Raw genomic sequence first — 24,006 nt, forward strand, 5'->3', positions numbered from 1 at the left:
TGCAATAAATGCATTTACCAACTGTAAATAGAAACAACGTGTTGTCGACTGTTTTTATTATTCGCTACTTCACATGACACGAAAACCAGTTACTGAGTAATTTGGCAACGTCGCCATGATGGGCAGCTCCTCAGTATTAACGCCAATTACAGGCACTACAGTGTGACGTGGAAATCATTGAATGTGTTCACTCGCTGATTATAGAATATCTATTTATATAGAATATCTGACAACAAATAAGAAATCGATACTGTATGAACGTCCGGACGTCGAAACTTTCAGGGTGTTCGATGAAATAATAACCTGATTTAATCGCGATTCTTAGGCCCTTCCTACATTGCCGCGGGGAGGAACCTACAAGCTCCGGATAGCGGAGTTTGCGTTACACAGACTAATGAAATAAATGTCGTCAAAATTACGTAAGTTGATGCTTTGTGCAAAACAATTTTTGTGTATGAAATCTAATCGCTTGCAGTGTGCGACAAAATTCCCAGGGTGCTGTAGCCTTAGGCTCTTCAAGTGACCCTTTGACCTGCAAATATCACTTACATCCTTTCCGTGTTGGGCCTGGCGCTTCAGCAGTTGGTCGTGAATTTCCGGATGATAAATTGCATTGTTACAGATCCACTAAAAGGCTATGCTCTGAGAGATATAAAGCATATGCGATTAATGTTCAAGTAGAACCACAGAACGGGTTTCGCTCGAGCAATCTCCCCTGGGCCGGGATCACGTGGATCGTGTTTACGTGCAGACAAAATGGCGTGAGGACCGGCCGGCGGTGTCGACTGTGAAATCTAGTTGCGTTAACACCTTGATGTAAGTCTGTGCTGGCTGACAGTGAACATTTAAGGAGCCGTATACGTAGTTCTGTTGATAGAAATCATGGACAAGTATTAAATAGCTGTTTGATACCTGGCCATAATGTTCTGGAAGAAATGTGTTTGAAATCCCCTTGTTTTATTTCATCTCTCCGCATTGGAGCAAGTCGTGCAATGTAAGAAAAAGTACATGTTTGCGACAGACAAACAGTATTGTGAACTTTTAGTCTAATTTTTTAGTACATGAAATAACTTCTTATACCCCGAAAAGGCTTAAAGGTTATTATGTCGAACTTTGGACCCCCTTTTTGTGCTGGAACGTTCCACTAGAATGTAAGTCAAATACGTACGGTACGTTAAGTGCGCTCCCAAACCGCAGCGCGGATCATTATCATTAAATGAAACCTGTATCCATGTAGCTTTAATCACGGTTATACGACTACCAATCGATTAAAATTTAGTTCTGATGGGTAGCGGGTCAGATGTACAATAAAAAATGCATGTACACAACACGTAGAACACATGTCGAAGTATGGCCCCCTCCCGTTAGTAAATGAGTGAGTGTTCATCAATGAATCATACATTTGGGAATGGTTTTGATTTGTTTGTCTGCCATGTCGGTTTTGTATCCCAGAAGGCCAAAAAAGAAATCACACATTTGCAGTGATGATCTCCAAACCAACATTCTTTCAAAATGTCTTCAGAGTTAGCTTGATGTTACAGAAGAAAGGAGAGAGAGGAGATAAGTTTTGTTCATTCTGTGTCAGCAAAGGTAGCATGTTACAAAAAAAGGTAAGAATAATTGTCAACCAAGAAGTGAATGAATAAATGAATGAATGAATGAATAAATGAATGAATGCATGAATGAACAAGTGGATACAGATGAAGACACACAAGCGCTTGATAAAACACGGGTAAACTCACCTCCTCCATAGCAAACAGCAGACCACCGACCGGAGCGCCGAACGCAGAGGCCACGCCAGCCCCGGCACCTGCCTGGATAAAGTTCCTCCTGCAAGTCAACGGGAAACAGAACATGAACACCTCAACCTGGTCTTAGCTTTGCTTACCTTCGTTTCCTATTGAAATCCAAAATTGTCTTCACCTTCCCTTTTTTTAACTAGTTTCCTATTGGAAATTCTAAATTGTCTTCAGCTCTTTTACAGTCATAGTTTCTAGTAGGGTATAAAAACCAGTTTCTTTCAGACCTCTTTGGTGTCACTGACAAAAGATAGAGGATACTATCTGAAATGTCTGACCGTTTCCAAAATCATATCCAGTTGCTTGAGTAACAGTTTTTTGGCGCATCTTACTACCTGATTGTCAAACCTGCAACAACGTAACTTGAACACTTCTTTCGAATGACATAAGTCAGGAACAACTGTTAAGTGACTAGTGTGACAACACAACCAACAGGTGCACCAGTCTCACCTGTCCTCAGAGTTCCTGAACCTCTCAAAGAACGGCAGGGCAAACCCGAGGGTTCCCGATCGGAACTGGCTCAAACCGGCTCCGATCAGTCCGCTGGGAAGGCAAGAAAATTGGTTAACACAGGGTTTATAAAGTTATACATTTTGTATAATGAGGTCTGGCATCCAGAACATTGTCGGTTCAAATCAAGGCAGTCTCCTAGACCCGTCCCCCTGTCCATGGATGGAAATGGTTTACTGGGAAGGAAAAATTATCTGTCCAATCCGTGCCAAAAATTTGAATGTCATGACATTAAAAATAGGAACATGACTTAAAAATATTAGTTAAATGTAAAGTGTTTGTTTATTTTGGTTTTAATCTATTTATGCTCCCGTGACCCCCTCATACTGGACCTCTGGGGAGAGCAGCTGAGGCCGGCTGGGCCATCCATTTAAGAAAAAGGTTGTGTATGTATGGAAAAGTTTTTTACAGGTAGTCTGACTTACCCCATGTGGATCATGGGTCCCTCTGGTCCCACAGGCAGCCCGCTGGCCACGGCACAGGCGCACGAGAGAAACTTCACCACGAACGTCTTCACGTTAAAGATGTGCCGCACGACCGTTCCGTTCAGGAACCCGATCAGCTCGGGCATGCCAGAGCCCCCTGCTGACGGCCGTAGGTACTGCAGGGAAGGGAATCCAAATGTCACAGCTATGAGCTAAGGAAAGTTTGATCTTATAATAGTTGTCAATACAGGTCAACTGAAAATTGTAAAGCCATCTCTCAAATTTTCAACCTAATTTGCTAAAATACCTTGGTATTTAAGAGTTTCATATGTCATTTGAAAAATTATAATGATATAGAAATCTTCATATTTCTGTATGACATGTTCAATGTTATGCATAATACATTAGAATTTTCAAAACCATATTTCCCACAAAAAATCGCCTGTATCACTTAGGCCACATTGCTTACTGTCGATGTAACTTTATATGGGAGTATGTATCATAACACTGTATATTCCTCTCTGTCATTTAGTACTGAGTCATTCATGATACTAAAAGTTATAAAAGACAATGTCCTCACCACGACCAGCCCAGACCCCACTATAACCAGCAGCAGACTGATGCCCAGCACCCAGATATAGGCCACAGCAATGTCTCCCTCCTGTGTGGATAAGGGATAATAAGGAATCCATAACATGTCTTTGTAGGTTAGACATTCAGGTAATAAGATAAAAAGCAGTCATTTTAAGATAAAAAGCAGCAACTAAATGATATTTGGGAAATGGTCAGGCGTTTCAGATAACATCCGTTATCTTTCGTCACACTGTAGAGATCTCATTGGAGAGCATGTTTAGCATCGTAAGGATAAACGTGCTCTCCAACTAACTCTCTTTTTAGCCATTCTGTATTATTCACAGCGAGCATATAAAAACTGCTCTCCAACAGATCTCTCCAGTATAACTGAGGAAAGATAATAGATGATCGTCTGATCGGTTACAAATCATATCCAGTTGCTTGAGTGACTGCTTTTTGGCATAATGAATCTATACGCTAAAGCAGAGCTTATGTTAAATCAAGAATGCGAGGAATCAAACCTGAGATCTTTCGATCGCGTGTCCCTAGCTAGTCTAGACACTCTGCCCTTCTACGGCACAAAAAAAAGAAGTGACGAACCTTGATGAAGTCCTCTGCCTTGTCCCACTTGTACTCGGAGATGATCTCAATAATCTGGTGAAGCAGGAACCCCAGAAACCCCACAGAGAACCCGATCAGCCCCATCATCACCCAGCGGTCCCAGTCCAGCCTATGGGAGAGCAGTATAACAGCACTGAGGCCTTCATGGGGTTTTTGTAAATACATAATACAACAAAACAACTACAAGGGTCAGGCTGTGATATACATATACATTTACATGTAAATATCATATGATGTCAATGATGAACTCAACGTTATGTATATATTTTAGTTAGGGTTTGGGAACACACTGTAAATATTGCAGAAAACAATCACTGTATACATGTGAATAATGTTTGTGACTGCATCTGTAAACAGTGACACCTATAGTTGCAGTACAATGTGAACCAGCCAGAATTGCCCTGAGGAAGGTAAAAAAGGTTACCAAAACGTCAGTGGAAATAATGCAAGGGTCGTGAAGAAAGAGTCTCTATATAAAGGTTGGCCTGCTAACTGCACTTCCATGAAAAGTTGCCAGGTGGCGTTATTCTATGGTGCACCACCGTTCCCTGCACGTACCTGCTGGGCTGCCTCTTGATCCAGTTCTTGTAGGCAAAGCTGTGGGAGGGCAGGTAGTCCAGACTGTCGAACTTTGACAGTTCCTCACGCTCCTGCGCCGTGTAGCGGTGGTTCACGTACACGCTCTCGAACTCACGTCCGCGGGCGAAGAAACCCTCTGTCGGGAGAGAGAGAGATGTAACGTTAGTTCAACTTTATTCGCGGGGTAACCTATAATATACGTTGTTTTAAAAGCAGCGTATTTAGGGCTATCATGCCGACAACCTGTGACTTCAAACTGCTAAATTTTAAAAATATTGCAATTTAAAACAACCGTCAGACGACTTGAAATCCCTAAATGTGCTTTTCTGAAAAACAACGGATAAAGGTTACCCCATGGATAAAGGTGAACTAGCGTTAAAGGTGTAGTCATGACAAGATTTCAACAGTTATGATGTACATTGTGCATGTCAACATTGGAATGTGTACATTGGGATGCCCACACACATGCACACACACACACACACACACACACACACATGCAGGCAAATACACACAAGCGCATACAGACACACAGACACACGTACACAAATACACACAGGTGCGCGCACACACACACACACAAACATGCACAAAGAGACACACACACACTTGTGCAGTTGAAGGGTCAGATACAGTACCGACTACGTTTATGGTCCGGTCCCACGCGGTTTACACGCGATTTAATCTCGATTAAAAGTCGTGCAAATCGCGATTAAAAGTCGTGCAAGTCGCGATTTGAACGCGATTGAATCGCGTGCGCTAATGAGCTGTAGCTATCTAATTAAAAATCTCGTGTCGTTTGTAAACGCGTTTACTCCCGGCACCCCGCCGACTCAAAACAAAAGGCTTTGTTCCGACTGCCCCGCCCCTTGGTCGGGCATTTCACCGACGAAATATTTTGTTCGTTAATGAGCAGTGTTTACTTTTGTAAATTTGCATGATACTTGTAAGTCGTCAATTTCACGTATTTGTTGATAATTGGTGAATGATACAGGGGCTGGACAGCGCCGCGGGTGTCGGCAATATTGTCCGAGGACCGCTGACGCTTTTTAGCTAAGATCGTAAAAGAAGTTCACAGTCAGCAAATTAATATATCGACATTCTCTCCTGGTACCGATTGCTCAGACTGAGTTGAATTTCTATACTATATCTTGATTAGTAACTTTTCATTTTGCTGGTGTTGTGTTGTTGCTTTTTTATTTATCACGAAATGTGCATTTCTCGATAAATTTGAACAGGCGTGTACACGTTACTGCTCGTCATCCAACACCGTCCAAAGGGTACGGATTTGCAAAACATCGGAGGAAAATTGCCAACAGCGATCATGTTCACAACGCTGGGTATGGAAATTGTGATAAGAAAACAGTCTCCCGATAGATATTTTCTGATATAAAATAAATGTCAATGATGAATCCAGAAAGCAACCCGAACTACGCAAAAGAAAATAGTCTTCACGGCTAAGCTTTTTCGTAAGCCTCAAAGGGAAGACGATGATGTCAACCGTCGAAACAAGCGGGTTGTCGGCGAATATAGTCTCCTACTTACAGTTTTTGGCGGGTTATCTTCGTATAATTTTAGTGGAAGGCCAGCAAAAAGAGATACAAGTTCGATTCGCCACATTTCCCCGTAAAATACGGCGTTACATTCCACCGAAAATTATGTGTATAAGCTGTACTGTACGTCACGGCAGAGAGTTGGGAAGAACTAGACGCGCGTGGGAAATGCAACTGGACGTGCGGTTACCATGGCGACAGCTCCGGCGGTAGCCCTCTGAAGTAGCGCCTGCCTGATTATGAGATAAATCCAATCAACTTCCCTCCAATCACAGCCAGAAGCGGCGCTGACAAAGTGGTAACAACAAGAAGAAGCGTAGAACTAACGCTTTGTTGTGTTTTTTTAAATCATTTATCACGAAATGTGCATTCTTTGATAAAATTTAACACGTTACTGCTCGGCCAGCGTCGTCCGCAAGGCATAGATAATTTTGCAAAACATCGGAGGGACTTTTCCGGCATCGATCATTCTCACATCGCTGAGTAAGAATTCTGTGAACAGTCTGTCGATAATCATTTCCAACTTGAAGAAGGTGGTATTTTTTTTACGGCATACTACAAAAGTCGTAACGGCAACCGAGCGGGTTGCCGGCAAAAATTGTCTCCTATTTACATTTTTAGGCGGGCTACTTTCGTCTAATTTTCGTGGAAGGTATATGATAAAATAATACAAGTTCGAATCTTTTGGACCCACAAAGGACTGACAGCATAAACACGATCGTCATCTAATATAAACGGAATTGCTGGGTTGAAGACTATACACTGACATGAATGGACTACTAGTATTTATACGCATAAATTGACCGTTTTGCATGTATTTAAATATGAATAAAGGATATTGTGTTTGGTCATAACTTAATATTTCTAGGAACGTTGATACTCCTTGGTTAGTAGGATTCAGGTTTCCATCCGCCTGCTGATCGTCATGGTTACAAACTCGACAAACAAGACTTACCTGTTCCTGACGGAGCTCTTGGGTCGGAACACAGCCATCGTACGATCCTGGTCGTCGAGCAGTCGACCGACGCAACCATACTCCAGGGCATACATTCTACTTTATGTGTTTTTTAAATCTTTTTGTTAATCTTGTTTTGTCTGCGTATCTGTTCAAACAAACATGTACCTGTTCTAACAATGTTGTGTTGGTGTAACTAACATAACTTCTACTATGTAGTTAGATATCGGTAGCTAATTTTCTAGGCTAGGAAAGTAGGATTCGGATTTCTATCCGCCGGTTTCCTGGACATACAGCTGATCGTCATGGTTGCAACTCGACCAACAAGACCTACCTGTTATGTTCCTGACCGCCTCGGACGTTCCTGGTCGTCGGGCAGTGGACCCACGCAACCATATTCAAGGGGCATACGTCTTGGTTCGACACAGACAATTGTTATTTTGCCGAAAATTTCTTCATCAGTTATTGGTTTTCTTGTTGAGTATGTGATCAAGTTTTTCTAACCTGTCATTGATTCAGTTAAAAGTTGCGTTAGCGTTACTAACATTACTTCTACTTCTAGTATTTTACGTTTCTAAAATGAACATGTTTTTAGTCAGTTTATCTACAACTGTTATGCGCTGTTCAAAGAGGTTCACTCTTTTACTAAAAGGGCCTATACGTTTACGGTTGTTTTTCAGCAACATATAGATGTATAAATTTAGCTGGTCGGGATACTACGAAGAGGGATTTGACCAATGAAATAGGTAAACACGATATATCATTGCCTTTGGAACATGAAAGGTAAGTTTACTACCGATGTTATCGATCATCATTCGGCAGCTTCTACACCAGTCGGATCGTCATCATCTGTTCCGAATGTTGGAAAAACGGTAGGTTGTCCGTGAATATGAATATGTCCGTGTACAAACTTTAATTAATAAAGAAATTTTATACACTTAAACATTTAAAAACATTCTTAATTCATTGGTCGTGGCTCCTTTAATATGAACCAGTTGGGAAATGAATTATAAAATTTGGAATACAGAATTTATAGATCATCCACCCCTGCGACATTGCCACAAAGTTCACATATGACGTACGCTACCGCTGCGTGTGCAGTCTACGAAGTATTTTAATTAGTCTAGGTTTCTTTAACCTCCTTGATAATACAAATAAAACAAAGTTAGATAAATCAAGTAGGTTGATAAAACCCCCTTGGATAAACCAAGAAAAAATAACCACATATTAAACACGGGGCTAGATCGGAGTAGAAAATAAACGCAGAATATTGCAACAGTCAACGTGGCCTTCTTCTGTGGGAACATACTTTCAAAGAAGCCGCTCCTTACCGTGCATGTGTCAATCAAATTGAGCAGCACGTGAGACCAGACCAGACCAAATTCTGGAGGTTTACAATGTAATTTTTCTACAAGTTTACCAGCACCGTAACAGTTACGTCAATCGTGTACTTACACACACTAAACAATCAAAACAGCTGTTGATTTTATCGCAACGATATAAGTTTCATATTTGCGCTCAAATAACCCAATCTTCCACAACCTGTCCCACGTTCTGGACCCCACACAAACCGTGTACACGTCTAAATGTAATATGATATGCTAGTAGTCGCGCCGTGGCGAACTTTAGGAAGGTTGGAATATTTATAAACAGGTCACGTTCCACCGGAGGCGGGGCGGCGCTTGAAGTTCGGATGTAGATACTTACATGTAGTATCTGCCGGTCGAAGCCTGTTTACTTGGTAGTGAGACCGCCAGGATTTTGTACGACTACACTGGTCGCACTGGACATTCCTTGTTGTTCATTCTGAAACTGAAAGACTAGTGTACTTACCTATCAGTTCGGAACATGATTAACTTGTCTTCACTTTCATCGATAGATAAGAAATGCAAACACAGACTATTGTAGCTATTTACAGTGGCAAGTATCGTGTAGTGTGGGCGAATTTGATATCGCTACACCAGCGTACAAATAATGCAACAACAGAAATAGGACACAAATAATTCAACATAGAGTCGGTAGGTTTTTTTTCGGGTGGTCCTGACACTGGCCGCGGTAGCGGGCCGTCCTCGTCACGCATGGTCAGACAGAAGCAGAATTTACTCCATGTTTTCTGATTTAGAAAAACACATCTTGCCATTCTTGGGAAAAAAACAATTTATTTGATGTTTTCTTGTCATGTACGTATAAGATTCAAACTTGCACTACACAGTCGGTTCCTCAAAATTGTAGCAAATCTTCCGAGAAAGAACGTGCTAGGTTAGGTAGCGGCGCGGGTGCGAGGTCGCACCATACATTTTGTATCTTCGGAAGGATTTTTTCCGGTACGTGACCCTGGCGCTAGCCACGGCAGTGCCGAAAGATCGGGGTCCAGTAAAAGCATACTTTGCCATATATTCTGCTTAAGAAAAAGACACCTTTGTGGAAATTTATTTCTTATTCTTTAATTTTCACGTATCAAATTTAAACATGTGCGGAACAGTCGGTTTCTCAAAATTGTAGCAAATGATCTTCGGAATGATTTGTTCCGGTACGTGACCCTGGCGCTAGCCACGGCAGTGCCGAAAGATCGGGGTTCAGTAAAAGCATACTTTGCCATATTCTGCTTAAGAAAAACACACTTTTGTGGAAATTTATTTGTTTTTCTTTAATTTTCACGTATCAGATTTAAACATGTGCGGAACAGTCGGTTCCTCAAAATTGCAGCAAATCTTCTAGAAATATCGTGGTTGGGAGCGGCGCGGGTGCGTTCTAGACTGCGAGGTTATGCGTTAGTTCAGAAACAAATTGGGAAATTGGGCGTGATACGTTCTCCGCCCTCCGCGCGGGGGTCTGCATATGAAAAGAAGCCGATTTCTGCCAAACCCCGAACTTTGGACGGCACGGGCGTGTCTAGAAAATGTTTATGAAAAGAAGAGGCGTGTCTGAAATCTATTCATTGATCGTCTAAACGCGGTTAGACGTGATTTCATGCATATCAGACGCGGGTACACACATATCTAATCGCGTTTTACCCGAGAATTGCACGAGTTTTAATCGCGATTTACACGAGATGTAATCGCGACTTGCACGACTTTTGCACGCGATTAAATCGCGTTCAGACCGGACCATAAACGTAGTCGGTACTGTATATTAGGTAACAAGTTGCACAAGGGGAGGGGCAACAGTGCAGGGTGTGGTTGGATCTCACGTTTTTGGTTTGCTGAAACTATGAACTGGCACAACAACAGCCTGTAACTGTAAAGGTGATCGTTAGAGCACAAACTCAGCCTCTCACCTGACGTGTCGGCCTGCGCCAGGTGCACGTCGTCTACGGAGTGCACCTGGGACACGCTGTAGGTGTGCTTCTTCCTGCGGGACCGCACTTCCGCCATCTCCACTTCTCCAGTTTCTGCCGTCTTGGAGACAATAACACCGAGTCTTTACCTCCTTAAGGTGCTAACAAGGTTCTTAAAGACGTAGTCTACGACTCTAAGGGTCATGTGGGAATGAAAAGTGGCGGAATTTTTGGAGATTCGAGTATGAAACAATCAGAAAAGTTTTCTGTGTCAACTAGTCGCCATGATGGATTTTGTACCGCCTTTTCAAAGTGCAAAGTCTTGCAAATCCGCTAGAGGCGCTTTAATGACGAAAGCGCCTCTAGCGGGTTTGTAAATTAGATCGAAAAGACAGATCTAGATTGGAGATTTTTAAACAGACCAAAACGTTATGAAGATTCAAATCTTCACCAAAACGTGTTAATCTGTCTCTTAAGCATTGCAACATCAAGTGGACAAACCTATTAACATGCATTGGCATAATACCGGTCATAAGCCTTATACCGGTCGATTAAAAATAGTGGAACGTGAAGAGATCTACACATGCAACAATAGTTATTTCTGAGGTATGCACACTTCAGACATCTAGGTGTCCAATACATAATTTACAAAGCATCGATAACAATGCATTCGAAGACAACAAGGCCAAAAGTTTTCAGGTCATTTTCGGGGCAGGCGAGCTCGTCGTGGGACAAACACACTGTCACGTTCATCGCCAGATTTGTAGATAATAATCACATGTGCTCACGGCACAAGACGAGCATGATTCAACAGCAATCTTGAATTTCTTTTGGTGACCTACAACTCGTGTAAAAGTGTGAGGAACCGTTGCATTATCGCCCGGATCTACGGCTGAATGGGTCAAATTGAACGTACGCCGCCATTTTCCCGCCATTTTTAATGCTACGGCCGGCAGTAAAGTTTTACGTCATAGCGGTTGTGACGGACCAAAATTAAATGAAAATTCTTGTCAGTATACGCCCATTTTCTCATGACTTTTTGTATGCTCATGCAGATTTTTGTTTTGTGCAACTACTAACAGGAAAGAAAGGAACAACAGAGGATGAATAAAGGTACATAGCGGCAGTTAATTGTGCCGTGTTTCGTTCGACCGGTATATTGCACCCCCTTCCAACCACGCGCCCGTTCTCCGTGCAATTCCGCGGTGTGTTCCAATTACGATATTATGTTTTTTAATAGCAGGACCAGAGAGACAAAATAATTTACACAGAAGAAGTGGCAAAAGTAAGCTGTAACAGCAACATGTAACTGGAGAAAATGATGCGTTGATCATTTGCCAAATTAGCATTGCTTGAGAAATTGCAGTAAACCGACCGGTATTATGCCAATGGATGTTACTGGGATCCCGTAGGCCTTGAGGATGTTCATCATTTTACCTCTATGTATACTGTCAAAGGCCTTACTTAAATGTAAGCAATATTATTACTAACGTTAGTATTTACACTGAACTGTTATTTCTTTACAGTTGTATGGCTAAAAGTAATCGGGCATATGATGCAAACTAACGATTATTTTATTTAAATGCTGTAAGTATGGTAAATAATTTTCTGTTTTGAAATGATGTTATATATACTCCGGGAGATGTAACGGATATTACGGACTGTTCATGAACATGTAATGTTGATCTAATTTTCCATTAAATTATTTGAAGACATATGAATTGGTGGACTCCTATTTCATAAGACTAAATGGACGTGATCGTATGCAAAGAAAATCTGAGTTAAGTGACGACGAAGGTTTTAAGAATAGTTAAACTCCTACCGACCTATTCCCTTTTAAAAATTGTCATTCTAAATTTCACATGTATTGCATTTAAACAAGTCGAAGCCGCCTCAAAATTCAAACCCTTTTATCAATAGCGTGCATTTCGTGAGTTCGGCATTCCCAAAATTCGACAACTTGACGGGCCGTTTTTTGGTGCCCTTTTTTAGAAGCGGTTGGGAGCGGTACTGCATGGTAGGCTGTGATAGGGTACGTATGTCCTGCTTTATGATAAAATTTGAAAACGCAAAAACCGAACTAAAATTGTCAGAATCCATCTTGTTGAAATATAATGATGTTCATAAACAAACAAACAAACACACACCTGCAGTGTTGTAATATTATAAGTTACACATGGGGTGCAGTCTTCACTACAAACATAAGGTGTTAGAAGTAGCCTTAGATGCCAGCCTTTTTGCTTCTTAGTTTTTGGCAATGCGCTCTTACTCTCACATCATAAGTGGCATCGTTACCGATCCCCTTTACTTTCCTTCTCCTTTTGTATGTTCTTCGAAATGTTAAAAAAAAAGGAAAATGGTGAAAAACCTTCTTGTCCCTCCTGTCTACTTTTCTTTTTTTTTTTTGGACTTAGTTAAACCCCAATTAAAAACGGGCCATAAACTAACAAGTAAGAAGCCCCATAAACTAACAAGTAAGGATGACATCCAGACTCATGTTTGAAGTCCCGCCAGTTAATGTTTAACATCAAAGGTCACCGAAAGTTCAAATCACGATCGGGGGTTGCCCGGAAGTTGACCGGCACTCAAGACACACAAGACCTCAGGTGTCAGTGCCGTATTTTACTTCACTTCTGTCCTTGTTCCTGACCTGTTTGACCAAGAAGGTCTAAAGAATTTGGTTTGACAACATCTTAGAATGGCGTCGGCACCGCTCAAGAACTGTTTCCACCGTGACGGGGCGGGGTTCTTGTGGTGCGAAGGAGTCCGCGTAAAATCCCTTCAAGAAGACCTGTCAAGACGGCTTCCACGCCCCTCATGCAGCCCCTTCTACCTGTACAGCCTCTCTCAGGTGCGACACAACGTCTCAAGATACAAGGAAGCCCTCAAGACGTTGCCGAACCCGCACGTCTTGGGCTACTCCCTCAAGGCGAACGGGAACCTGGAGATTTTAAAGACGCTGCGAGCCATGGGGTGCGGGGCGGTCACCGTTAGTGGGAATGAGATCAGGCTGGCCCTGACGGCGGGGTTCAACGCCGACAGCATTGTGTACAACGGAAACGGCAAACAGGTAAGTGCTTAATCATACTTAACACGAAATTCTGGTAGACTCTAAATGGTACTTTGGACATAAGGGTTATCTGAGTAGCCTTCACCAGATCAGGCTGGCTCTGACGGCGGGGTTTAGTCCGGACAGTATTGTGTACAACGGGAACGGCAAACATGTTAGTGTTAAAGCAAACTCTGGTAGGCTCTAATGGTACTTTGGACATAAGGTTTTATAACTGAGTGGGAATGAGATCAGACTCGCTCTGGCGGCTGTGTTCGACCCCAACAGTATTGTGTACAACGGGAACGGCAAGCAGGTTAGTGTTTATCCATCCTTAACCCGAACTCTGGTAGGTTCTTATCGTGGTGCTTTGGACATAAGGGTTAACTGAGAGCTACAAGGCCCTACAGCTACATAGAGCAAACTTTCGGAGGTATCCATCTAGTCTCTGTTACAAGTATTAGACCACTGTCTACTGGCTAAAATTAAATATAGCCTGTCTTATTTTTTGCCAGTGGAGTTTGACCACCTGTTCCAACATTGGTGTCCATTGACTAGCTAAACACGCACCATATTTGTACCGAATTCTACCATCAACTGCCCCTTTAATAGGGGCCTAATGAGGCCGACTAACGCCTATATTTGCCAGGTGAGTTTGATCACCATATAAATGTTTGACTGGCCAGGCCACGGAGGGAAAATGTAACCTTACCGTGGACTAACAAACTGTCATTTTCAGTTATTTCCCCTCAGTTTCACCGAATTCTACGATCCACACCCCTAGAACTTGAGCCTGGGTCCAGTATTAAAGCTATATACATTTTGTATTTCCCTTCTTGAAAACGTTGGCACAAATCTTTAACACCAACATTAGAGCTACAAAATAATCACATTGAGAAGCAAACAGATGGAAGTTATGTGTTTCTGTAGGACTGGGAGTTGGAGCTGGCCGTGAGAGTGAACTGTCTGATCAACGTGGACTCTGACTTCGACTTGCGCCATGTTCGGAGCGCTGCCGACACGGTCCGCCAGAGGGCGCGCGTGCTCATCAGGATCAACCCTGACATCGACCCAGTGAGTAGTACTTGCAAAAGGCATCAGATCAGATCGACACACAGAGTACTAAGTCTATTAAAGTATATTAAACTTTTAACATTAGATAAGAACAGAGCATTAACATTAGATAAGAAAAAGTATATCCTAATAGCCACAGTCAATAAAAGGAAATGAGCCATGGAAGATAACATCTCCTTTGGCATATCACTAAAATACTTATTTAATGGATAAATCAAATTGTGGAATAAAACAAACACATGTACTTATAACAGAATTTTTTTTCTGTATTATTTCCTGGTTTGATATGGAAAGGTGCGATAAAATAACAAATGCTAGTGCTCTTAATATATGACTTTGATTTCTTACCTTGTTGTATGTTTAGAGGTAAAGCCTTAAAAAATATCATGCCTTTTCATCTGCAGAAAGTGCACCCCTACAACTCCACCGGCCTGGCCAGCAGTAAGTTTGGGCTGGTCCAGTGCAGCCTGCCTACTATTCAGTTGCTTGAGGAACTGTTATGTTGTGCTCTGTACCCAGTTACTGTATTCACCTTTCTCATTTCATCTGCAGAGAGTGCACCCCTACAACTCAACCGGCCTGGCGAGTAGTAAGTTTGGGCTAGAGTGCAGCCAGCTGCCAGGTCTGCTTGAGAAGGTTCGCAGGTGGCCGGCACAACTGCAGCTGGTGGGCTTGCACTGCCACCTGGGGTCCACCATCACTGATGTCTCTCTCTTCAGGTCAGGGCTGCATCCTTTATTTTTCCCCTTTTTGATGTTTTTTTCTCTGAGCAAGGGCAAGGGACCACTTTCATGCACCGAACTAAGCTGATGGGTGATACAGGTAACTGAGTTGGAGATGACATAGGGAGAGCATTCTATAATTTTGCACTCCATGGAAAGATATTTGGACAGTGTAATGATGTGAGGTAAAGTTACGCATGCTGAAAAGCTCTCAATGGGTAAAGAACAAGTTGCAGTAGTAAAAGGTGGCCAGAACAGCTGCCCAGCCTGCTGCAGGAGGTAGAATTGCCTGGTTTATTTTCCGAGGAATTCTTAATCTTTTTAAAGTACACCATAAACTAATAAACAATGGGGCTACATTAGAATAAAGCTGATTTTTAAAAACATTCTTTAAAACCAGCTTCTGTGTTGCAGAGATGTGGTTTCTGTGGTGTCTGCTGAGATGGAGTCGGTCAGGTCCCAGGGCTTCCACGACCTTCGCTACCTCAACATGGGAGGGGGGCTGGGCATCGACTACCTACGGCAGGTAGGCTGATTCTTCAATATTACAATAAATGTGTCTTTAAATTTGTTATCTCTCATTGGCAAACTTTTGCTGACTGCTGTAGGGGCATCGTGAGTGCAAAAGGGGAAGAACTGTTCAGTAGTATAATTGTTTTTGCTTGTATATGTCACAGCACAGATGATTGGAGTTCAGGACAGTTGTAGATTTTCCTTGGACCGATCCAAGTTCCAATCTATCCTAGAAGAAACTATCTGTCCTAGGAGAGACCCTGATTCCAATCTGTCCTTGCTAGTACAATCTGAGATTGTCCCAAATTGCTGAGTCTCTACTGTGACATATTGGTACACATTTGCACTAATACCCTTTTGAATTGTAGTCGATTTGGACTATCATATGGTGATTTAAGATGAAGTTTCAGCAAAAGTCAAGTCATGACAGTTCTTAGTTTATATAAATCTTTTTTTTCAGCAAGACAGTACAAACCCCTCCCCCGCTGACTTGGTATCTTCCATCCGTGATGCGCTGACAGACAAAAACATCTGCCTCATCTTGGAACCCGGACGGTCCATCATAGGGGATGCCGCCATCTTGGTCACGAAGGTCATTGGGGTCAAGGGCAATGGAAAGAAAAGGTGAAAATCAAAAATTTTTCAACAATTTTTACATCATGATCAAATCATCCATCTAGTTTTGCACAATCAAGGACATCGCACGTTTTTTAGAATCTATTGATGACAGCACTGTGTACCTTACAAAATGGCAGAGTGACTATCACAGAATTACACTGGTCAAAGCAAGCCAGTAATATCTCCATGACCCAATCTCTGCTTGGAGAATAGTTAGTGACCTCATTTGACACCCCAATGATCCGTCAACACTATGTTTTGACATTCCCAAACCATAACCCTTCACATAAGGATCTGCCCTGTCCTGTGTTGTTGTTACAGGTTCGTTGTCACAGACGGGTCCATGACAGAGGTGATCCGACCCAGCCTGTACTCAGCCTACCACCACATCCAGCTTACAGAGCCCTCACAGGTGAGAAACATTAACCACCACAGTGTCAGCTAAAGCTTAAGTTGCCCATACATCAGAACAAGGGGGTCAAACTAACTGTTCAGAAGATGCATCGTGCCCGGCTCCCATCTCCGCTTCTAAGCCCTGGGCCACTCATAGGTGCATGCACTATAGCAGGGGGCTAGTGCACTTGTAGTGTAGTGTGTTTAGCTCCATACTCTTTCTCTTAGCAGTTAAAGAAGTATTTACCAATATTTTTAGTCTTTGGTATGGCCCGGCTACAGCATTCAATCTTCTTTGGTGGCCTATAACCAGTACACAAAGAAAAGTTGGGAGATCATGGTTGGCAATGTGCAACAGGGGTTTCAGTGAGTGGCGTTTCATAGGACAGTCAACTATAATGCTACACAGTGAGCAAGTGAGTACAGTAGAAGCCAGTTAATTGCACCATGGATTAGCGCACGCTTCTGTTAATTGCACAGTATCCCCAAATTGGTGCGGTCCAGCTCGATAACTTTGCATTGTTGCCCCCCATAGATACTTGCACGAAATACGCTGGCAAATGGGGTGTGCAATTTAACGGCTTCTACTGTACACAGGCAGAAGACCCGACAGAACAAGAGTACGATGTCGTGGGGCCGGTGTGCGAGTGTGGTGACTTCCTGGGGAAAGACCGGACCATACCAACTCCACACGAGGGGTGTGGGCTGGTAGTGTTTGACGTGGGCGCCTACTGCTCTTCCATGGCATCCAACTACAACATGAGGGTCAGTTCAACCTTTACTTGGGGTTTTCTTAGCCTGGGTACCATTCGGGTAGCAGTTTGCTCCTATGTTCGCTTCTGCTACCCGTGTGGGGAACTGTACATCTAAACCTTTTGGTGGTGACATAAGTTAATGAGCAAATTAAGGGATGGGTTCCAGAGTGCTTGTTCAATGACAATGGCCTCCTGCTAGTGGACGGAGGGTGGTTTGGGTGTTGGAACGCCTGTTCAAATGAGCGCTTGAACCCATTCCTGATGTTAGAGATGTCAAGGTTCCCAGACATAATAGCAGAGAAGCGACTGTCTATAGTGTATAATAACTACTATCCGGATGGTACCAGGCTAGGGTTTTGCATGATCACTTCAGTAACAGACTTTACAAACATGGACAGTTACATGACACGTGGTTTGTCTGCACAGATACGTCCAGCGGAGGTCCTGGTAGATGGAGCGACCTGGAGGTTCATCCGACGACCAGAAACACTTGAGGACATGACGAGGTGCTACACAGGACTACCTCCGGACAGCTTCTCCATTCAGGACTGATCAATGCCTCGAGATGGGAGTTCATCTATGTTGTTACAATAAACTAAATATTACCTAACCAACACAGGTGGGGCTTACCCCTACGTTCGTCAAATTTTCGGCCGACTCTGTGAGACTTGTTCACGGAATAGATCTGTGTACTGCATCTTATGGGATGTGATATTTGAGAGAAGTGACTCCCATCAAAGGGTTGTCATCATCACCATCATCATCAGTACCATAGTTTTTTGGTTGTCGGTGCCAGATAACCAATGCCAGTGCGGCACTGCGGGGTTCGATCATTGCTGTTTTATTGTTCGATCACTGTTGTTTTATTTTTCCCCATTTTTTTTTATAATGTAGATATTGCAAAATACATAAAAGGATGACTTAGAATATCTTTATCTCTGAAATTTGTTAAGTAATCTTTCGAACCCTGCAGTATCCCGAGATACTACCTTATGATATAACTCACTTGTTTATGCACAGCAAGAGAAAGACAAGAGACCATCTGCACTATTTTACAAGCACTTTAATTGACACTTGTAGACCTGTATACACGTAGTAGTAACCAGTCTAAAAGTGAACAAGACAAAAAACCCATTGCCTTAATAATGTGGGGCCTTTTTTTTTACTGCCATACTGTACAGGTTGCTGCAAGCACAACCAACCGAACTGTCAAATCATGTTAATCAAAAGGTCCTCAGATCTACAGCTACGTTCGTTGTACATACGTCGTCACCAAGACAAGCCTTAAAACGTTCGGACGATACAATAAGGACTAATAAAAAGGGAAGAACGACGAGATAGAGGCAACTCTCTAGCTCATCATGTGACAGTTTATACACATTCATTAAATAAGGAATCCAGCAACAAAACTTTACTAGCTTTAGGACACTTTTCGTCACGTTTTTTTTCTTTTTCTTTTTCAACTCAACGGTAAATTGTTTACCCATTTCTGCTACACAGGCGTAACAGGAACTCGCAACCAGTCACATCCCTTTCTACGTGTGATTTCTTTCTTCCAGCTTCAGAAACAGTCAGTGTTGCGAAGATAGTAAGACAACTTGAAATCGGTTGTTCATGCGATAGTAAAGATTGTTCCTCTTCCAAACAATCAGGAAATGTGCTTTAACTCCCTTTTTTTTCCCTCCTTCCTATAGCCTCTTTCAGTATTTCTCTCCCACTAGTACAGAAAACAGTACACCAATCAATCCACACTGCTCCTTATAATTACTACCAGATATCTGCCTCCAAGAACATCTTCCCTCAGTTCCTCGCGTACCCCTCACACTTGCTATTGCATACAAGGTAGACTGAGTTAGTTTTTGGATGTGACAACATACGAAAAACATCCAAGGTAACACTTCGTGACATGGACTAATTATTTAAACCACAGAAATTTTTTACCCTTTTTTCATTTGTTTGAACGAAAGTTGCCAACATTTCAACGTTTATAGCGACACTTGTGGCAACACAGACGGAGTTGTGTTTTTTTGGATGAATATCAAGTTCGACACACCATACCCTGAAAACATCCCGCATATACATACTTCCAAGCCGAAGGAAAGCAACTGCCTATAGCCTAGACAGCAAACAGTGTTGATTAGCAACAAAGATTCATTTGGGGGGAGAGAAAAGAGAGGCAAAAGGCCCAACGGAACAATTTTCTTCTTACAAGCAAGGGCAAAGGAGTGCCGCGGCGGTTTGATAATCTGCAGAGCAAGACTTTATACACAAACGAAGCGGATTGCTATCATTTATAGGACTCTGTTTGATTCTACATACACCTGCCCTTGCTTGGTAAAAAGAATCGTATATATACCTTTCGATTTATGAGTGGTAAACTTTCTTTTTTCTTTTTTTCGAAGTTTTGTTTTTTAGGGTGGAGCGTGTCACGTCATCCCCTGCCCGAGTTGTGCACTAACAGTTCTGCACAAACCCGGCCGTCACAAACCTGCAAACCTTTCTTCTGCCTTTTTTTTGTTGTTAAACCTTTTTTTTAATTATTTATTCATATTCCCTATGATCCCACTTCTCCTCTATATGCTGATACACAACCCAACGGTGACGTTTCTACAGGATGAACTTGCCAATAATAAAGCCGAGAATAAGAGCAGCGAGTAGATAGAGAACAGGAGGGATGGCGCTGCGCTGCTCTACTGGTGCGAACTCTGTCGTGAAGGTCTGGGTGTTGTCTGACGGCGTGGCCTTGCGCTGGCGCAATCCGTCGTCCTGGCAGCAAAACAAACAAACAAAGATGATTCATAAATAACTTCATCAGGTTGGCAATTATTTAAATAGTAAGGTTCCTTAGGCACAACCAGGGAGTACTTACTTCGAACATTTCGATGTCTATCAGACACTATTATCAGGGTAGAATGACTGTAAACTACGAGGGGGGGAGAATAACTGTAAACTACGAGGGGGGGATACAAGCTGAGCCACGTTTGGGACTGCATTCTTGCTGCTGCAGCGCCACCTAAATCGGCTATAAGTAGCAGCAAGAAGTAGTTCCCTGGTCATTCTACCCTGATGATGGTGTCACCCTGATGATGTTGGAAGTAAGTACTCCCTGGTTGTGCTTAAAGAAACTTACAAACAAACATGATGTCAATAACATGAAAATGTTGCACCATGATAAATACTTCCTAAAATGTTGACAGGTAATGCCACACCAATTTAATTTGTCAATTCTCGGATTTTGACAAATATTGCTGAATATGGGTATCAACATTAATCTGTCGTCCTGGCAGCAAAACAACAAACAAACAGATGTCAATATTGATATTATGGAGATGTTACACCATAAATGCTTCTCAAATGTTGACAGCTAATAGCCTGTAATCCAGCCGTAATATAGCTCCCGAGGCTCTTCTCTCCTCTTCAAGAGACTCGGGAGCTATATCACGGCTGGATACCTGGCTAGACAGCTAAGGCTAAACCAATTTAATTTTTGGGTTTTCGGATTTTGGAAAATATTGAATATGAATACTGTTTGGTACAAAGAGTTTTAGGGACTGAACATAAATTAGAGTTTTCGTCCTAGCTCTATGAGTTTAATCTTTTCACATCTTGTCCGCTTGTTTTTTTTAATTTTTTTATTCACATTTATTTAACGAGGATTTGACAAAAAGCAAAGTTGCTTATCTGAGTCTTCTCCTCTTACGCATGACAAAAATAAGGACACACATACAAAATAACGAACACTGAATAACATAGTCAAAAGATAATGATAACGATGTGAAAATAAACAAGGAATCAAGTAACAGAGTGAACGTGCAGCTGGTTTACAAACTTAGGAATAATCAAATAAGGCTATATAATCAACTAAAACTAAAAACGCTTGTTGAAATTTTTCTCAAAAATATCTGGGAATCAACGAAGTAAATGAGTGTGGCGTAACAAATATTAGAAGAATAAGGTACATGATGGGGGGGGTTACATGTTAGTGTTTCTATAATTACAGACATACATCATTACACACAAGACACTGATGATTTTAGGAGAAAGCTGAAAGATTTGATTGGGATTACAACATGAAAAGAAGAGAAACTCAGAGATAAAAGTACACATATATTCGATATGGTGTAATTTCTAAACCAAGGTATGGTTGCAAAACGTTTATGAAAAAAAACTAACCTATAGTACATAACACAACCTCTAAAAAAACTAGAACTAGAACAAATAAACAAACCTATAAAAAGTTATTCAATACTTCAGACTTTGCTAAAGCTAAGTAAAAGTAAAAGGATAAGTTCTAAACTTTTAGTTCTACCTGTACCAGAATAATACATTTCCTTGATTTAGAAAATTGGAAAGTAAAAATTTATCAAAGGGTGAAAAGGAGGGCAGAGTGCTTGGAGTGAAACTTAAATCTGACCATTTTCATTCCCCGAAACTGCAGGTATACTAAAGGTAATTTCCTTCTCTTAATGCTGAGCTTACAGTTTAATTCAACATGATTTTTTAACTTAAGAACGAAAGAAAAATTTGAGTGAACTGAGAGCTGACAAATTCCTGACACCAAAGTAAATACGTAATAAGTTATGACCATACACAGAGGTGGTATAAGACAAGAACTTAAGGCGAAGGGAGGGGGGCGACAATCAGCATGGACGTGAAGAGCTGACGGGTAAAATAAACGCACCGAAACAAACGAGGGAAGGTGGCAAGGAGACAACAACAAATGATGATGATGATGAAATGACAAAGAGACTATCCAGAGCACCAGCGAAAACTAAACGGACATTTAACAAGGGGGATGGGATAAACGAAGGTGCGAGACTCAAAAGAAAGAATGATGCCAGTGCTCGAAATACCAACTTGCAAATGCAACCACATTTTGCCTGGCGCAATTTCACTTCCATTTTGCCTGGCGCAATTTCACTTCAAACCCAGCTAGCGCAGTGCACAACCTGAAATTTTTCCCCCCACCTACATTTTTGCATAAGCTTTAATTTGTATTCATTTCTTGATAAGATAAAAAGATGTTACGTAGTTACATGTAACTGGAAGAAAAGAGCAATAACTTGGAGGTGGGGCAACCTGAAATGTTGATGGCGCAACCTGGCTTTTGAATCAGGTTGCCGCCTGGGCTGGGCAACCTAGCTGAGAGAAGTATTTCGAGCACTGAATGCGGAAACCGTAGCCGGCCGTAGACGTGAGGGACACACCTTGATTTGTGCATTCTCGGCCTGAAGTTTGGACACCTCGGCCTGGAGTCGCCGGCACTCATCCAACACTTTCTTCATGTCACTATCGCTCGCGGACGAGCCCACATTTACCGCTTTCACTGCCACCGTCGCCTCCTGGGGCGGCAACAAGCAACAAGCTCAGCCGTATGTTCTTAAGTCATCAAATACTCTCCTCAAGAGACAATTCACTCTTTAAGGGCACTTTCCTCATGACTTACACCAAGATTGCTCCAGGGTACACATGAAAAGTTATACTTACACTCACAGCTTTGGACTGAAATCGCCATATACACATATGGTTTAAACTCTAGACGCAATACATCAGAAATATGACTATAAAGTCTTTACGATTGAATAGAGCAACAAGTTCAGCAGTATGCTCTTTAAGTTAGTCTTACCAAGTCATCAAATACTCAACTCACTCAAGAGACAAGTCATTCTTTAAGGGCACTTTCTTATTTTACACAAATCTTTATCCATTTCATGTTATATCAAAATCAAACGAAATGTCCTTCCCAGAAACAACAAACAAAACCAAAAACAGACCACTGAGCTGCTGGGGTCCATCTACAGCAAAGTTATCCCAGGTTTTCTGACCTGAAATACTTTAAGCAGCCAATTACAATTACCTCCATACTACAACAAAATAATAACTATAACACAAGTCACTGAACTATTTACTACACAAGTCAAGCCCTGAAAACCCTTGCCACCATTTTCATGACACTTTCCACAGAACTATGAACAAGCTGTACCAGCCAGACTGCCTGAACCTTTGCCAGAACCCAAACCCTGACCTTTAAGTTTTTACCAACATACTGACATTATACATTAGTGCAGAATCTGATGACGCATGCAATTATTATTTGTAATATTCAAAGATGGCTCAGTTACTGCAAATGACACTATTAAGCAGAAGAAATGGTAAAAATAAAAATGTACATAATCATTTATGCCTACATCTTAACTTGGCTTTCTTTTTAAAAGTGATTATAAAAACAAACAAACAAAAAAACAATAAAAAAACTCTGTACCCTCTTATGAGTCAAAATCAAAACATAAAAAAATCCCTAACTCTAAATTATTGCATCCACCAACATTCTACTGTGGCCAAAAAGAGTGAAACTGACTACTAAATCCTGATACTCAGTACGTACATTTTGTACGTTCTTGTGTCAACTGCCATCTTCACTATTACAATTTCTAACACTTTAGACAATACCTACACCATCGTTACCATATATTTGCTCCCATAACACATATAGTAGCAAAAAGCACATAGCAAAACATACTTCACGTGTTAGACTGTTAAATGAGATCACATTTATCATTTTGAAATGTTGGATGACAGCCTTTCCGGAG

The 24,006-nt window shown here is 41.8% G+C and overlaps 3 protein-coding genes across 14 annotated transcripts in view; 1 reads left to right on the plus strand and 2 right to left on the minus strand.

The window, feature by feature from the left end:
- The window catches only part of LOC118417717 (chloride channel protein D-like), a gene marked incomplete in the record, with an annotated part of 33,387 nt that extends 22,775 nt beyond the window's left edge, over positions 1-10,612 (minus strand). Inside the window, 7 exon segments of the mRNA XM_035823385.1 lie at positions 1,743-1,830; positions 2,250-2,342; positions 2,735-2,910; positions 3,315-3,395; positions 3,908-4,037; positions 4,487-4,643; positions 10,293-10,612. Coding sequence (XP_035679278.1) covers positions 1,743-1,830; positions 2,250-2,342; positions 2,735-2,910; positions 3,315-3,395; positions 3,908-4,037; positions 4,487-4,643; positions 10,293-10,389 — 822 coding nt within the window.
- Positions 10,613-12,797: 2,185 nt separating this feature from the next.
- LOC118417168 (diaminopimelate decarboxylase 1, chloroplastic-like) lies at positions 12,798-19,500 on the plus strand. The gene is made up of 8 exons (XM_035822593.1): positions 12,798-13,362; positions 14,272-14,415; positions 14,968-15,134; positions 15,552-15,663; positions 16,111-16,274; positions 16,590-16,680; positions 17,259-17,426; positions 17,843-19,500. Exons 1-8 carry the CDS (start codon positions 12,991-12,993, stop codon positions 17,966-17,968), a joined length of 1,344 nt encoding a protein of 447 aa, XP_035678486.1. The 5' UTR covers positions 12,798-12,990; the 3' UTR covers positions 17,969-19,500.
- Positions 18,462-24,006, minus strand: part of LOC118417170 (vesicle-associated membrane protein-associated protein B-like) — a 30,697-nt gene continuing 25,152 nt past the window's right edge. For 8 of the 12 annotated variants that reach the window (XM_035822594.1, XM_035822596.1, XM_035822598.1 and 5 more), the window contains 2 exons: positions 22,624-22,758; positions 18,462-20,182 (listed from right to left, as the gene is read on the minus strand). In XM_035822594.1, coding sequence (XP_035678487.1) covers positions 20,024-20,182; positions 22,624-22,758 — 294 coding nt within the window. In that variant the 3' untranslated portion in view covers positions 18,462-20,023. The remainder of the gene's footprint in view (positions 20,183-22,623; positions 22,759-24,006) is intronic. The other 4 variants (XM_035822602.1, XM_035822605.1, XM_035822604.1 and 1 more) reach the window with 1 other exon arrangement.

This window comes from Branchiostoma floridae, chromosome 6, assembly GCF_000003815.2.
Source record: "Branchiostoma floridae strain S238N-H82 chromosome 6, Bfl_VNyyK, whole genome shotgun sequence".
In the NCBI taxonomy this organism is placed as follows: domain Eukaryota; kingdom Metazoa; phylum Chordata; class Leptocardii; order Amphioxiformes; family Branchiostomatidae; genus Branchiostoma; species Branchiostoma floridae.